Genomic DNA, 18,779 nt, shown 5'->3' with positions numbered 1-18,779 from the left:
TATGATAATGTTGTGTAAAATACATATACACTTAATTGCTTGTTGAAATTCGTCACCTTAGGTTGTATATCGTCTTTTATGAGATTCAGAATATAGGAGAAAGTCGTTCTCCTCATCCTTGTATAATTGAAAAATTGGGATGGAGTAAAATCTGCTTTTATAGTAATATACTCTGAAAATAAATTTCTCTCCATAAATATTTTTGAGGTCTTCCTTCTTGTCTTCGTAGATTTCCTTCTCTTTAGTAAATATAAAGCAATTAGTTGCTTATCTTGTAAACTAAAAAATTCCATATTGTTTAATAAAAATGTTTTCAATTTTAAAATAGAAAAAACGTACTGCTTTCAATTTAAACACAGATGAGTTACGTTAAAAAACGTACTGCAAACGCAAACGTTCAATTTGTGCAATATATTATATTTTGTAAAAATCAGCGTTTATTGATTATTATTTTTATGTTGTTAAATTCAGAAAAAAATAAAATATTTAAAAGTGCCTTCTTTCTTTTCCTTTTTCTAACAGTTTGGTGCCGTTTATTTTTTTTATTCAACCAACGGAGAAGATATCTGGGGAAGAGTGAACGCAGTGTACTAATAAAATATACAATCACGGTGGAAAAGGAAAAATTCATAATAATAAAAGGTAAAACATTTTTATTTGAATGTATTATATAACAATTTTATTAATAATAATAGCTTTAGCATATTTTTTTTTTCATTTAGAATTATAAAGATTTTATAATAAAATTTTTAATAAATTTATTATAATTACACAAAAATTTGAATAAATTTTAAGGTAAATTTTTTAAAAAAAAATTATTTTTAATAAAAAAGTGATAAAAGCTTATAATTATATTGAAATCAGGAATTTGTCTCAATGTATTTATTTAGTATTAGTTTTAAGTCTAATATTAAGTATTTATATTTGGTATAAAAGAAAAAATATTAATAGAGAGGCGAATAAAATAAGATTGTTAAAACAAATGGCTAGAGAAAAAAATGAAAAATATGATAAAATGGAAAAGTTATATAATGAAATATGTTTGATGAAAAATAGGAATATTAAAAACAGATATCTTTGGAGATTCTAAAAAAAGAAAATTTGGAATTAATGTTGATAAAACAGAGATTATTAGAGATTCTAAAAAAGAAAGAAATGAAATTGATACGGAAAATAAAAATATAGGAAATGAAAATAATGAAATTGAGATAATAAATATGATAAAGGATATAGTTATAAAAGAAATAGAGATTGAAAATATAAAAAAAAAGAAAATTGAGAAAGAAAATTTGGAAAGGGAAAGTAAAGAAAAAATAGAATTACTTAAAAGAGTTGAAGAGATGAAATGGGAAATAAAAAATTGAATGAAGCAAATCAAAGGTATAATAGTGGAACGGGTCAAAATAGAACGTGTTATAATTGTGGAAAATATGGACATATAAGCAGAGAATGTAATGAAGGAATGAATAAAAAAATGTTACTAGTAATTTTCAAAAGATGTGGAAACCGAGGACATAATGCTGAGGAATGTTACGTTCCGGCATATAAATTATTAAATGAAAAACAAAAAATTACAGCGGCGTGTGAAAGTTTGGGCATAATCAGGATAAGTGTTATAAAAATCAACAGGGAAATTCCAAACCATTTCCAGCGGTGGAATATAGAAAAAATGAAGGGAATAATATTTATGAAAAAAGAATTGTGGAAGATATAACGTGTTTTAAGTGTCGTAATATTGGTCATTATGCGAAAGATTGCACAGCAGGATGACTGTATGATAGTGAAATAAAAACATTTGGAGGAGTTACATCAAAAAATGAGTTGGATCTATTGAAAGAAAATATATATAAAAATAAGATAAATGATCATAATGAAATAGAAAGAAAAAATGAAGGAAATGTAAATAACACTTATGGGATTTATAAAAATATGTTGGAAAATGAAACATGAAAGAATATACATATTAGTAATTTACCGATTTTCAAGTTGGAAGATAATAAAAATTTTGATCAATGTCTAAGAGTAAAAGTAAATGTAGGAAATAAAGAGATTTTGATGTTTTTGGATACAGGGGCAACAATATCTGTGATGGGGTATAATGAATTTTACAAGTTATGGCCGAATGAACACATAATTAAAGATAAAATGAGGGTAAAACAATTGAATGGTTCAGAAATTATGGCATTGGGGAAAGTAAATGTACCGGTATTAATAAATAACGAATTAATAAATTTGGATTTTGTGGGTATTAGAAGAAAAAATTGATACAGTTTTGGGATAAAATTGGATATCAAAATTTAGATTAGAAAATATTTTGTTGAATATATTTCAAGAGAAAAATGGTAATAAAAATATTGAAGTATTAAAAAAATCTGTAAAAGAGGTAGATGTTAAAAACTCGGGAAATAAATTGATGAAAAATGAAATTTTAGAGAATATGATAAATAATAATCAAGAAATTTGTGATAATATGTGGGTATTAGAAGAAAAAATTGATACAGTTTTGGGATAAAATTGGATATCAAAATTTAGATTAGAATTTGATGAATATATTTCAAGAGAAAAATGATAATAAAAATATTGAAGTATTAAAAAAATCTGTAAAAGAGTTAGATGTTAAAAACTCGGGAAATAAATTGATGAAAAATGAAATTTTCGAGAATATGATAAATAATAATCAAGAAATTTGTGATAATAAAGAAAATGAATTTTTGGAAAATAAAATCCTAAAAAGTGGTGAAATTAAAAATTTATTAAATAATTCTGGGGAAATTCAGAAAAATGAAGAAATTATGAGTGATAAAATGGGTCAGGAAAAACCTGATATTTTGGATAATAAAATTGACATAAATATAATACCTAATAATCAAATTAAAAAAAATATTGAAATTGGAAATATAAGGGTAAGAGAATAAAGAAATAATAAAATGAAAATAATAAGGTTGTTGTTTTGTGTAATGGTTCATTATGTAAAAAAAAGGGGGTATTGCGAATATGTTGTTAAAGTGATTAAGTTCTTGTTATAAAGAAAAAAAATAATAATTGTATCTGGGATTGGGATAATGTTAAAAGGGATGAATAATAATTACATTTTGGATTAATTAATAAAATTTTGTTAATTGGGATCAGAAATTTTGTGTTTAATATTTGAAATTTAGGATTATGATTGAGAGAGAAGAAATATATTTGGGATAATGTAAAAAGGAATGAATAATGATTACATTTTGGATGTCATTTAAAAAAAATTTGACTTACTTACTTTGTGTAATATTCTTGTAATCAACTCAATAAATTACAATGATGCAATAGATCTATGATGCAATAGATCTATGATACATTAACCATTAAAATTTAATGATAATCAACAATGCTGGATAAGGATACCAAGCTTAAAATAGAATGATCATGACTGACCAGTGATACAATGGATAAATCAAGCTATGACTCATTAACCAGGATAATTTTGATAACAAACAAAACAATCGTTTAATCAAATATCAAATCGTCGTATATGTCAGAAATGAACGATACAATAATATCAAGAAAATATCAACGATATGAAGTTTCGCTCATCGTCGATATAAGAGAACATCAATGATATGAAGTCTCGATCAACGTCGATATCAAGAGAATTTCAATGATGCGAAGTTTTGGTTCACAAGAATCTAAAAAAAATATTCTAAAATTATAGTTATGGTTAAATGTGGCATTTAGTACCTTGAAAAAGGGGTACATGTTGTATTATAATATATATTTATTTATTATATAAAAAATAATTGATAAAAAAAATAATATTAAAAAGAAATATATTATATTTTGTAATAATCGGCGTTTATTGATTATTATTTTTATGTTGTAAAATTGTGAAAAGAAATAAAATATTTAAAAGTGTGAAAAATCTATTTGCAGAATTCTATAATTCAGAGCCTTCATAACAGTAAGGACCCGTGGGAACACTTTCATGTAAATAATTAATATTTTCTATTAACTATTTTAGATTTTCTAACCTAAGTTTATACACATGATATTAGAAAGAAAAATACAGCCATAGTTATTAATGACAATTTGATAATTAAAATATTAAATCTTTATAAAAAAGATTATTATTAATATAATAATAAATACAAATATTATTATAATTCAATATTAGTTTTCAATGAGAGAGATAACCAATCAAGGAGGCCAGTGGCCCCTACACTTTTTGAGCGAATGTAGCAGAATACCCCCATGAAAAGCCCCCCCCCTTAGAAAAAATGATAATTATGACACCCATAAATTTCAAAAATAATTTTTATTGCATCAATTTTTAATATATAATATAAATAAAATGCAAAAAATATAACTTTATAAATATTATTTTTAAATTAATAATTTAGATAAATTAGGGGAAGAGAAAGCGAAAGAATTCATAATTTCATCAGTATTTAACAGAGTTGTTAAACGCTATTTTTAAAAGTAGCGCGCTACCGTAATAGCTGTTTGTCAAAAAAAGTAGCGCGCTACCGCTTTCGCTATTTGTCAAAAAAAGTAGCGCGCTATTAGCTACTTTTTTTCAAAAGTAGCTTTAGCTACTTTTTTTCAAAAGTAGCTTTAGCTACTTTTAAGCTACTTTTTATAAAAAAAAATTTAGAAACAAATGAAACAAATTTTTTTTATTTTTTTTTTCTTATAATGTAAATGTATAATAAATAATATATAAAAATCAACATTTATAAATATAAAAATATAGTTAGTTTAGATTATAAAAAAATAAGTAATATAAATAAATATTTATTTTAATTTGTTGCATTTTAATAATAATATCATTTCAATATTATCATCCCCAAGTCTAGAGCGACGATCAGAAAGTATAAGCTTTGCTTTACTAAATAATCTCTCGACACTAGCACTTGAGGGCAAGGGGGTATTAAATTTTATATATAAATTTTTAATATATGAAAAATTATCAAAAATATTCATTTCAATATTTTTTGATTGAAAAAAAATATCAATTGGATTTTCTATTAAATCATCTTTAATTTCAAAAAACAGATCTTCTTTTTAAAGTCCTAGGGTCTAACCAATGGCCTGTGATTCCCAAATAAGCTCTAAAAATATTTAATCAGATCAATTTATAAATATAAATAAGTTTTTACCTTCTGTTATGTGTCCAACTATCTGCTATGGTACATACATAAGATATATCTGATAACTCTACTATTAGAGCATCTTTCATCACTTTGAAGTTGTCGGCTATTTTATTCATAAGTGTCTGGCGACATAAACTGTTGTGCCAGGGGATAAAGTTTTAATCATCAGAGTAAATGATGGATTATCAACCAAAGACACTGGCTGAACTGTGTCAATAATAAAATCAACAATAACTTTATCAGCCAATTTTTGTGAAATATTGGCATGTTTATTATCCGTTAATTTGGTTTGGATAGTATTTGTCTTTTTGAATGAAGATTCTCCTATACCAAAATTTTTTATATGTTTCTCTATTTCCTTATAGCAATAGGCGTGAACAGTCTAATAAAATAAATATTATTATAATGTAAAAATAACAATTTACCTTTAGGTGTTTCTTCAGGTTATAGCTACTCGATTGATTTGATGATATATTTTTTTTACATTTTAAGCACATGAATTTGAATCCAGATTTTGTTTTAATATTTATTTTAAAAAATTTTTCAAATTTAGGGAATGGAAAAACGTTATTAGAGCTATTAAGTACATTTTCTTCCATTGAATCTTCCATATCTGAATCACTTTCAAGGATTTGGATATCCATGGACGATGCCATTTTAGATTATTAACACAGATTGAAAATATAAATTAAAAATTGAAAACATATTTAAATTTCAAAATTAAATAATAAATTATAATTAATTATGATATTATATTTAAATTTTTATGTTTATACTTACATTCATTATATTTTTAAAAGTAGCGAAGTAGCGCGCTACTTAGCTACTTTTAAAAAAAGTAGCGCGCTAAAAAATTAAATAATTTTAAAAAAGTAGCGGCTATTAGCTATAGCTACCAAAAAAGATAGCGCGCTAAGTAGCGCGCTACAAGTAGCGCGCTACTTTAACAACTCTGGTATTTAATTGTTTAAATAAAAATTTTTCCATTGATAATATGGTTAAATTATTGAGAAAAGAATCTATCATGGTACTGCGCAGTTTTGTTTTAATTAATTTAATTTTACTCATGACTCTTTCGGCAGTACATGAGGTTGTGGGAATGGTTAATAAATATTATAAAATTCTCAAATTAGGGAAAGCAGAAAAATTTAAAAGTAAACGATAAGGTAAAATAAATGAATAGTTTTTCCAATCTGAATCGTAAGTCCCTGAATTATCATCATCATCAGAAGAAGCTAAATAATGTATTGGTAAAAATATTTTAATTAAATAAATTTACAATTCTCAGAATCTGACAAATCTTTAGATTCTTGAACCTCTAGGTCATGAGTAATAATTACATTCCCCATTTTGGCCATCTTATAAATAATTCTAAACTTCAACATTTCTTTGAAAATTTGACTTGAATTTAAATGTAAAATTCACAGATACCCTCGATATCTCCTTTAATAATTGATTTTTCTGCCAATCCCTTTGGCGTAAAAAATGATGTTTGATGTAAAAATTTCATGGAATCATCATTAAATCTTTCGTTAAACTGCATAATAATTAAATCGAGTGCAGCATAAAACACATCTATTTTAAAGCTAAAAAATTTCTATATTTAATGATGAAAGTATATATACCTCTCCTTTTTGGATTGTAATGTTTGAAGTCTTGAACTTTCAAAATCAAAATGTAGATTTCTCTCCTTCATAAAATTTTGCGCCCTTGAAAAAACATCCAAAAATTCAGTTTTATTATCTATTAGATTAAAAAATAATTAAGACAATAATTTATATTATACTTCTCAAATTAATCAAGCAATCTTTTGCCAATTGAATTTGATTTATTGCATACCCTATATCCTTCGAAATGGTTTGCAATTTTGTACAAGCCAAACTTGTTATCAACAATATTTTATCCAAAACACAAAGTGATAAGATAAAATCAAATTTTTCTATTCTAAAGACTATAGCACTATCCATAGTGGAAGTGGCAGGATCTTCAGAATCCTTTAAATTTGTTAAAGCTACCCTCAAGGCACCATAAAGTTGAAAAAAATTTACAATAGCTTTATATGACTATAAGCCAGCTTCTAAATAAAAAAACATTTAAAATTTAAATAAATAAGGAACTATTACCGAGTGGTATTCTTGACGCGTAGAAATCGTTGCTATTTTTTCAGATCATTACACTGAAATTTTTTGAGTACCTCATATCTTTTTACACCATTAAAATAGACATAAATCTCATCTAGTATTCCTAGAACATTTCGAAGTTCTTTAATTGATTGGCATAATTGAATAATGATTAAATTTAATCGATGACAATAACTCCAAATAAAAGCTGCCTTTGGCGCCTCTGCTCTAATCAAGGCTTGCACACCATTGATTCTTCCACTCATGTTTGAGGCGCCATCATAACTTTGCCCAACTAGATATTCAAGGGGTAAATTCATCGAGCCAAGTTTGGATATTATATTATGCTTTACATCGAGACCTGTGGTATTTCCCTTACAATATATGTCAATCAGTCTTTCAACAGGCTTCGGCGTCTCACAATTTTCAACATATCTTACTATCAAAGCTATTGCTTCTGATTTCGAAACATCGTATGTGCCATCAACTATGATTGAAAGGCACCTGTTAAATGTAATCTCATTTTGAATTTTTTTATAACCATATTTTTCATGGTTTCAATGAGAATGTTTATGTTATTATATGATAATAGGTTTGAATAAAATTTCGTTTTTAATCCCTTATTTTTTTATCCTTTTTTCTTTCTTCATTTTGCTGTATATGCATTTTTAGTATAGGTTCAGAATCTGCAATAAGCTTAATAAGGGCCATCATATTGCCTTCTTGTTGCCTGTTCCCCCAGAAGGCTTGGTTACGGGATATTAAATAATCTAAACATCTTATTATAATTCTTATAATAGAACGGTTATTATCTACACATTCTTTCTGAGGTGTTATAAATTTTAATATCGAATTTTTATTATGAGAAAGCCTTCCATAATCGGCCATCATATGTGCCTGTGAAGATTCATGCAGAATAATATCACGATTAATATTTTGCCATTTATCTAGACCTTCACATGTCCATTTTGAATTTGCGTGTGGACCACCAAATAAGAGACATGTTAAGCAAAAAACTTTATACATTTTAATAGTATAAGTAATCCAATTTCTAGGAATTTTGCTATTGTCAATAGTGTTGTTAAACGGCTCATTTTGAGCCGATTTTTAAAAACGGCTAACTCAATATTTTAGCCAGAAAAATATTGCCTAAGTCTCGAAATTTCGATAATAGATGTCCAAACCTTTGTTCCTTCTACAAACACAATCTTCAGGCTTGCGTAATATTATTCTAGATGAAATATTGAGTTAGCCGTTTTTAAAAATCGGCTCAAAACGAGCCGTTTAACAACACTAATTGTCAATATTGGTTAATATTTTTAGGCATATTTTAAAATTGGAAAAATAATTTATGACAAGAAATTTCGGATAACAAATTTACTAAACATCGACCAAAATTTCCGTCAATATATTAAATTAAATATTAAGTCGGGGGGGGGGGGGTCTTATTGTTACATTTATAGACCAGAAATCACATGATCATGATGGATGTAAAAAAAAGTACCCCCACTCAAATTTACTGAAGCAGTTGCTTCGGACCCCCCCCCCGTTGTAGGGGCCCCTGAAGGAGGTAAATGATTATATTTATTCTTTTGATCTTTATGAATAAGCATTAAAACAATCAAATTGCATATATAGTAACTTTGGCTACATAATTTAACACAAACTTACAATTTTATAGTTTGTAATCTATTAGATCAGGATGATAGCATCCTTAAATTTAATTTAATTCGCATATCTTCCTGTAAATCGTTTTTAATTAAACTTTTATACCAAGATAATACTAGTGTATGTTGATATATCCAAAATATAATGTAGATTTCCATGTAAAGGATTTTAAATCAAATTTTTTTATACATAGAAAATATTTAGCAAAAAAAAGTAAGTGTTCCAACGTGCACTGATTTGTTTTCAATCCAACTTGTTTGACGAGGCCCATTTTTTTTGGTGATACTAAAATTGAAACATAAAAAAACTTAATACTGAAAAAAAATATCCCATTACATAGAATAGACCCTTCATTTTAGAAAATAATAATAGGTTTAATAAACTTTTATAAATCCGTTCCAGTTGACCCTATCCTTATATTATTTATTTAAAAATAATATTAAATAATCATAATTTCTGACCATATTATAAATATTTTAAATTGGTGAGTAAATGGCTAATAAAATAGCCCCAAGAAAAATTATTAAAGGCCACTTTTAAAAAATCTCGCTATCTCTCTCATTTTTAAAAATTCTAATGCGCTAATACCTATTATATTTAAAAAGTATTCGTTTAAACTCCTTTATGAAAAAATAAAAATTTTTTAACACAAACATTAGACAAAATATATTAATTTATTATGAATAGCCACTTGTATAAAATAATAAAAAGAAAAAAACACGTTTTTTCGCCCCCATAAAAATAATTATATCCATTAGGTATATCGGAAAGAAAGAAATCCCAAGAATATTCACATCTAGCTGACACCAATATATTTATCAGAGACCTGCCCGTATTTTAATTTTTTAAAACATACCCAGACCGGGCTGGTAAAAATAATGCCCGGAATATTTAAATAAATCCGGGTCGGGCCTGAAATAATTTTAATGCAAATGGTACCACTGCAGGTCTCTGATATTTATACCCATTGTGGTATCAACAAACTGCTCATTTGGGAAAGGGCCTAAATCCCTAATCAAACTAATTCGCATAAGAATCTCGTGGGTCCTTTTGATCAGGCATAAATCAGCTTCGAAATTTTACACTACAATCTTAAATTATTTAAAGATGCCGTCACCAGATGAGGGTTACTTTTAAACTCCCCCTTTTTATGGATTAAAAATAAAAATATTCAAAAAATAAATAAATAATAATAATAAAAAGGTTTTATTTATTTTTATATTAACAAAATCATTTTTCATAATATATTTAATTTACTTCAGAGACTTGCAGGCTCGGCCCTAAGCCCGGGCCGTATTTTAAATTTTTATAATATACCCGGGCCGGGCCTGAAATTTTTTTTTAAACTACCCGGGCCATAACATTTTTTTAAAAAATTTATACAACATGAATTATTAATATTATATTCGTCAATTAGATATGATTATAATGATTAATATAATGTTGGGTGAAAGTTAGCACTAGCTAACACTCATAGTATCTATTACATAATATAATTATAGTTTTCCTGCCAAGGAATAAATACGCAAAGGATATGAGGTAATAAATACATTATTATATAATATACGTTATATTTTTTATTTACCCGTTACCGCGAATAGAAAAAATTTTGGCCAGTTTGAAAGGGGGAAAATATTTTTCCAATTATAATATCAGTTTTATTTTTTTTAAAAATACAATTAATATAGTATATTCTTAAAATATTATTTACACAAATTTTTTATAGTATCAATTTGTAATATACTAAATATCTGTTTAGAATAAAAATAAAATAAAATATGTAATGTAGTTTAAATGGCTCATTTTGAGCAGATTTTTAAAAACGTCTACACAGTATTTTATCCAGAAAAATGCAAGCCTGAAAATTTTGTTCATAGAAGGAGCTAAGGTCTAGACATATAGTATCGAAATTTCGAGGCTTATTCAATATTTTTCCGGCTATTGAGTTAGCCGTTTTTAAAAATCGGCTCAAAACGAGCCGTTTAACATCATTAGGTTATATGCTTGCTTATTAAATGATAATACTCGCCGAAAAATATGATAAAATACCGAATAGGTGAATTTTTTGTATATACCAGGTCGAATATAATTTTAAAAAATTCAGAGTCGGGTCTAAAATATTTTTTTATAAAAAATCCGGCAGCTAAAGTTTTTAAACCCGGGCCTTGCAAATGGTACCTCTGCAGGTCTCTGATTTACTTGTTTTAATTTTTTAAAACTTAAATTACAATACTTTTTAAATATTGGAAAAGTCACACACACACTTTACAAGATAATTTTCTTCTATAATAAGGTTCCATTTCCTTTTCATACATTTTTAAAAAATTTTATGATTCTTAGATGTAGTCATCTGCATCGGGCCTAATTTTTCAAGCCCAGCTCAAAATTTTTTTAAAAAAAGTTTTCCCGGCCCTGCCCGAACCCGAAATTTTTTTAAAAAAAATTACCGGATAATTACTCAAAATAAAAGCCATATGTTTTCTGGCGTCTAGTTCTATAAATAAAATCTAATATTTTTATTTTACATAAAAAAATCAATATAAAATTGATAAATCTAAATATATTTCCAAGTGTTGTTAAATATCTCGATTTGAGCCGATTTATAAAAACGGCTAGCTTAATATTTTATCCAAAAAATATTATGGAAACCTGAAGATTTTGGTCATATATGACACAAACGTTCGGACTATCGACTTAAAGTTTAGGCAATATTTTTCTAGCTAAAATATAGAGTTAGTTGTTTTTATAAATCGGCCCAAATCGATGGCCGTCATAAATTTATTATTGTATATGTTAGCGGCGAAGTGTTTTTTCCATCAATGCGCTTAATTTATTTTTCCCATAGACTTTTTATTTAAGTTATAAATGACTCAAAGATTAATGGCGAAATTGTCTACAATTCAGTAAAAACAGATTTTTAAATTTAAAAAAAGACGGTCAAAAAATGATTTAAAGTTGAAAAAATAACATATTGCCGAAAAAACATTGCCACAACATATATACCAAGCTACTTTTCAAAAAAAAAGAAACCATGTATCCTCACTATCATAAGTTATATTTTAAGGTAATTTAAGATATTTTTTTTTATTCAAAGAAATTTCTATTTTATGAGGAATATGGCCTTGAATAAAATAAATTTGAAAAAAAGTATTAGTTATTAAATTCAATTCAAAAATATGAACAATTTTTTTTTATATAAAGAAATATAAAAAATATTTATAATCCGAAGGGTAGTCGACCACCGCAAAACTGCCCTTGTGGCTATGCGCCTGGACCCCATAGTTATTCTTAATAAAAATGATGTGAAACCAGGCTACGACTTGAAGATGGCTATGCAAGACTTTTCCATTTTAATATTTAGAGTATTTTGTCTCTTATCATAATATTTACTCTACTCAGAGACCAAAAAAATGATAATTAACTTTCATAAATTTTAAAAAAAACCACGAATTTATAAAAAAAAACATACGAATTTCTAAGCAGATAAGAAAGAAAGTTTCTTATCTATTTCCTTAATTTTTACAAATTAATCTATAAATAAATTGTTTCCTTTTTTCTTAAATAAATAATTATAATTTTTGGTATAAAGTGGTATTATCAACCGTTACTATTTTTATTATAGTATTGGTATTGGTTCATATTTTGTTATTATTTCCCTACATATTGAAAATTTATTATAATTTAAATATACCGTAAAGATGATATCGTTAGCATCACAGGTATATATATTGCGAGAGAAATGGATAGATATTTTATCAAGGGATAATTTGCTGTAATACCTGTAATCCTGGCTGGGGTCTTTTATTGTCATCCGATTCACTATATGCCGATCCTAAGGTATATAACAATGAAAGAATGAGTAATTTTGTTATCAATAGGTAAAAAAATGTATATACAGGGTTTCCCAATCAGAGAAGGACAAGAGTAAATTAAAAAAGAAGAGGGTCATTTAAGAAAGGAAAAGTATATTACTATTTTAAAGTAATTAATTTCAAGTGTTACTTTTTGATTCAACTAGTTATACGATAAAAGTAATTTCGATAAATATATGTAAATTAAATTTATTTCAGATAAATTATTTAAATTATTAATTTAATTAAAATTTTAATATGACGAATTATTACAATTTTAAATATAACAATATTGTATTTTTCAATTTATATATTAAGTGATCCTCTATACAAACCAATTTACCTTTAAATAGGTGTAAGAGTATTATTTGTGCCACACAACGTCTAAAAGCACAAGGATGTTTAAATAAATATTTTTTTAAAGTCAAGGTTTTATGGAGAAAAAAAATTAAAACCCGGCTAGGTTTGAAAATTTGAACTCTGCAGGCAGATCTTTGATATTACCGCGTTACAATTAAACTCAAGTAAACACTTTAAATATGGTACACCCTTTCAATTTAATTATTATTTCACGAGTTTCCGCTAAGCCTGATTTTAAGGAACACTTCAACCTGTGTATGACTTTAATAAGTGCGGATAAAGTGATGAGGGGAGGGGAGGGTAATGAAAGTTGTTATTTACTTCAAATGTTGCTTTCGGTGTGGTCTGCCATAAAACTTACAAAATGGAATTAATTTTAAATTTTTTAATAATAAGATATACAAAATGTGAACATAAAGGTTTTTTAAACGTATTAATCACCATTATTTTTTCGCATTAAACAGGCTAATCAATTTTTTATCATAAATATATATTTTTCTTTAAAAGATTTGGTAATGGTTGTAGTAATCATTAAAAAGTAATAACAGTATTTTAAAAAAAAGATCCATGTGTTAAATATTCATCAAAAATTGTGCAGCATCTTAAAATTTTCAAAAAAAACAAATATTTTTTTATAAAAATTTTTTATTTGGATAAAAGGGCGATGATAGGAGGAAATATGATATGATAATAGACTTTCCTTCCCCCATTATAAAAAATTATTATACGTTAGTTAGGTTAGAGAGTACTTAAAAAAATTTTATTATAAAAGGATAGCAAATCAAACCTGTCCAGTTGAAATATTTGCTAAAGAATGAAATATCGTTTTTGCTGATTATTCTTATTCATATGATTTGAAATGAATGATATACTAAAGAATGAAATTGGGACAGTTATAAACTCAGATTAAGGTGGCTCGAATAAGTCGCCTTTTTCAGGGACTCGAAAAATGCTCCGGAACGATTTTTGGATTGCAATATTTTTAGAGAACCAAGGGAATAAAAAAAATATTGTTCCGGAGATTCCAGACAGTTTCTCGGAACGATTTTTTTAAATTAAAAATTGGAAAATATAATGGACCGAACATCTTAAAGAAAGTTTTAATTTTTAAAGCCAGAACGGACGGTAAATGATATTGGTGATCTAGGTCGTTGTTCAACAAATTACTAAACAACGACCAATATTTTATTTCCTGGCCATATCTAAGCATTTAGTTACAGGATGAACAAGTCACGCAGGGGATCGAACCAGGGTTCTGGTTGCCCTTCACTCCAGATCTCAAACTATCTGAGCCACAGCTGCCATTTTTTAAAAAAAGTTATTTTTTTGGTCTAATGCCCTTTAATGGCTGACTTCAAATTATGTACATTATAAAATATGGCCCTTATATTTTAGAAAAATATAAATGTTAGAAATAATGAATGTATAAAAATATTTTTCAGAGATCTGCAAAGTCCAATCTAGTAAATATTTTTACATAAGTTGCCTGGTCAGCTCATTAAATTTTTTCGAAAAGTCCACCCCTACATGTTAAATTTTTTTTATTCCTGCCATTACACTTTTAATATTTATCTAAATGTTTTCCCAATGTCAATTATGTTATATCTCGCTTCTATGGCTATCTATTTCATTCTACAACAACCTCGTGCATGATATCTGTATTGTGTGTTTGTAATTGGATCCTATCATAAATAATTTGTTTAATTTTTGATGAATTTACTATATTATTATTTAGTAATTTAACATTTTTTAAAATACAAAGAAATAAGTAATTGTAATTTATTTTCAAAATAGTATTAATCAAAATATTAGCTTGAAAATGCAAAAAAATATATCAAAATTTTAATTTTCGATCTGTGCTGATTTTAAAAATGGCTAACTCAACATTTTAGCCAGAAAAATATTACCCAAAACTAGAGATTTCGCTAATAGATGTTCAAAACTTTATGCCATCTATGAGCAAAATCTTCAGGCTTGCGTAATATTTTTCTGGATAAATTATTGAATCAGCCGTTTTTAAAAATCAAATCAGATGGAACGATTTTGCAGCACTACCACTCAGGTTAAAATTTTATTAAAAATCCGATATTTGTGAGGCCTGCCTGATTTTTTATATATAAATCATCTGGTATGACCGAAACTTTTTATGTAGGAATCACCCTACCTAGTCCGGAATATATCATTTTTAAAAAGTTGGCCGGAATTTGCAGATTTCTAATGTATATGTATATGATAGCGTCAATGTGTTTTTCAGTCAATGTTATATTTTTTTCAACTTTAAATCATTTTTTTGAGCGCGTTTTTTATATTAAAAATCCAATTTACCAAAAATGTATTCCCCCATGTTTAGAATATCTAACCTATGAATTTTCGACAATCTTGCTATATCATTTTTTCCATTTATTTTTTTATAAACTATAAATCATCAGTATTTTTTGTCGAATCCCTATTATGTAAATATTTAGATTAACCTATTCAATCTATTTTGTAAGTTAGTGTACGAGATTAATTTGTATTCTTCAAAAAATGTTGTTCTTTCATTTGTGCAAGTAGAAAATGAGTGTAGTGGTTGAAATATTGAATATATTAAAAAAATGTTCTTACTGATTGATTAAGATGCTTTCACTTAAAAAAAAATTATTCCAAATTGGGATAAAGAGCTATTATAAAATTCTTCTACTCATCCTATAGTAATACGTGAACGATGGGCTTGTTGTAAGTAGAGGTATATTTATAAAGCCCTCGCTTGAGATGAATACATAATTTAGGAAATTTCTCATCAACATTTGACATAATTATTATAGGCTCTGATCTGAATCAATACTTTCAACGATTTTCTTGGTTCCAACTAACTCAATATAGCATAGAATCAGTGCAGTGGCGCAGCCAGTATTTTTCCATAGGGGAGGGTTGAGCCCCAAACTCTGTTTTGACTGGCCTTCCCCCCTATAAAAAATTATTACTTATTTTTCCGTGATCTCTATATTATCTCCGTAAAGTTGATTGAACAATTGGAAGCAGTGACGTAGCTACGGGGGTGGTTTTCGAGTTTGGACCCCTCCCCGAGCAAAATTTTTTTTAGATTATACGTTCAAAAGATATAAAAGTGATTTTATATGAATTATATTTTTCTGGTTTTGATGTTTGTGGAAGGATATTATAATACTATTGAAATTATTCTGGATAGTATTATTATAAAGTCATTGTGAATAATCTAATAAATTATAATAACATATTATTGATGCATTTAAAAAATATATTTATTATATATTATCGAAGATATGGTTATGATTTGTAAGATAAACCCGGCCGAAGGCCCGTTAGAGGGGGTCTGGAGGGGAGAAGCCTCCAGCTTTTATATGTATGGACCCCCTTCTAAGGAAAATTCCTAGCTACGCCACTGATTGGAAGCACTAATTCGAAAATCTGCCAATGTTTTGTGTGTTAACTTTAACCAGTATAGTAGCCTAGCCAGTATAATGGTAAAAATTATTTGTAACAAAATTTTGACAAACTTGTCAATATTTAGTGCTTAAATGTAAATTAATTTAATTCGTTCGGTAGACAGTAGAGAAAAAAGAAAGAAAAACTGCTAAAATGAATGGAATGGATAATATATAAAAAAATTATAATTATCTGAATATATTTTTTTATTCCGCAGTCAATTATGAGAAGAAACGGAGTTACATACAAAATGAAAACTATGACGTCACGCTAGCGTGGAATTAGCCAATCATTTGAAAACACCCTATACCAAAACATTAAGTAATACTTTATAAGTATATTTTGTTTTATTTTGTATGGCAGATGATTTAAAGAGGAAAAGAATTATTAGTAAAAAAAAATGGTCAAAATTAGCATCATGCCAGAACGGAGTTATAAAAAAGTTATAATTTTCTGGTTTGCGTTAATATTTAGTGCCTTACTTATTATTTTTAATCAATTTCGGCAGTTATAAAAAAGTAACCGATAAACTATAATATCACTCCTTAAGCTCAAAGTCAGCCAATTTGGAAGTCTGATATTTTATGTGGTTGATAATTTAAAGAAAAATTTTATTGACAAAATTAATAATGTCAAAATTGACATCCTGCTAGTAGGAAAATTATAGAAATAATCGTAATGCATAGTTTTTCCAGTCAATAAATAAAAGCCAGCTATAAGCGAAATAAAAATTAGGCACGCTTTAGGCTCTGTCCTAATTAAATTTATATGGCAAATACTTTTAAAATAAATGACTACATGTCTGATAAGATAAAATAACCAAAAAAATTATAAACTCTTTTTTAAAGCAGGGACCCCGAGTGAGCCGAACCTTAATCGGAAACCAATCTTTTTAATTTACCGCCAATTACCGGAAATGCGAATCATAATGCAGGATTCTATTTATTTTACCTTATGTCCAAAGCTAATTTATTTTTGTATGAAGTAATATTAAGATGCAAAATTGGCGCGACATCGTGTAGCTTGCAAAATACATGAAAAATCTAAGCATCGCTTAAGGTTTGTGCTACCATAAAAAACAGCTTAGTAATATTTTTTTTAAATTAGGGCTTTTCCAACCAACAGGTTTTTTCAAAACGAAAAAATTTAAAACACGACTAATCCTTCTCTGAAAGGTCGACCTCGCTTTGGAAGTTAAGTTATATAGCTATGTTATCGTTTAGCAACGAATCACGCGTCGCTTAAACATCGTTATGTACTCATTTTTAGAGGAAAAAAGGGGAGTGAAAGAAATGCAAGGGTATAAGTTATATCAGTTAACGATATTTATGAAAACTGCCAAATTTGCTAAGGGATGCCCCCCCCCCCTTATTGAAAACACAATCAAAGCGAACTTTCTTTATCAACTATCCCTTCTTCTTCGCTCAAATTGCGTTGATATGATGTATTATATTTTGCCTAAAATTATATTTGGCAAACCAAATACATGACAATCCATTATAAAGATGAAAAATAAAGACATATTTTTTTCAAAACTTGTCCTTGTCTATGAAAATTTTGTCCAAGATTTTGTTTATATCATAGCATAAAAAATAAATGATTTATAAAAAAAAATTATTTACCTCTAAATAGACAGTTCCATCTTTGGCGATTGAGATATAAATTTGATCACCATCTTCGATTAAATCATTTGCCCTAAAATTGAGAGAATAATTTTTCATCATCATATTAGAACCTTTCAAAATCAATTCGAACCAAATAATTTCAGAATCGAAAGCCCATTTTAATGTAGAGCTGGAATCTAATTTTAAAGTATAATCCATCTTTATGTTATTTTTTTGACTATTCAAAAAACAAAGTCCTATAAGTTGACAAATGTTTAGTAATAATTCAGGTAGTAATTTAATCGGTTTTATATTCATTTATATTTATTAGAGTTAATTAAAATGAATACTATAATTTTTTATCGAAATTAAAAAAATGTTAATATTTAAATATTCAAAAATTCGAAATAAAAACTTTAATTCCGTTTTTTTGCAACACAAAAAAAAATTATATTATTTTTATTATTATTAAAAAATTTCTTTATCTAGACATTTTTTTAAAAAAAACTAAATATTTATTTAAAAAACCCCAACCCAATTTTAGTTAATTTTTGGTTATAATTAATAGACTTAGTCTGCCAAAATCCGATTGGCTGTTTTTTT

General features: G+C 26.8%; 1 protein-coding gene across 2 annotated transcripts in view; it reads right to left on the bottom strand.

Moving 5' to 3' along the window:
- LOC135924921 (DBH-like monooxygenase protein 1) overlaps positions 1–18,500 on the bottom strand; it is a 41,991-nt gene extending 23,491 nt beyond the window's left edge. Inside the window, exons 1-3 of one of the 2 annotated variants that reach the window (XM_065460054.1) lie at positions 18,308–18,486; positions 18,195–18,267; positions 12,609–12,749 (exon numbers count right to left, since the gene is read on the bottom strand). In XM_065460054.1, coding sequence (XP_065316126.1) covers positions 12,609–12,728 — 120 coding nt within the window. In that variant the 5' untranslated portion in view covers positions 12,729–12,749; positions 18,195–18,267; positions 18,308–18,486. Of the gene's footprint in view, positions 1–12,608; positions 12,750–18,194 lie in introns of both variants that reach the window. The other variant, XM_065460053.1, reaches the window with a different exon arrangement.
- Positions 18,501–18,779: the final 279 nt, after the last annotated feature.

The sequence above is a fragment of the Gordionus sp. m RMFG-2023 genome, chromosome 2, assembly GCF_954871325.1.
Source record: "Gordionus sp. m RMFG-2023 chromosome 2, tfGorSpeb1-WG-v2, whole genome shotgun sequence".
Classification (NCBI taxonomy): Eukaryota; Metazoa; Nematomorpha; class Gordioida; order Chordodea; family Parachordodidae; genus Gordionus; species Gordionus sp. m RMFG-2023.
Note: the sequence above shows the minus strand (reverse complement) of the source record. Positions and strands in the feature narration are given on the sequence as shown.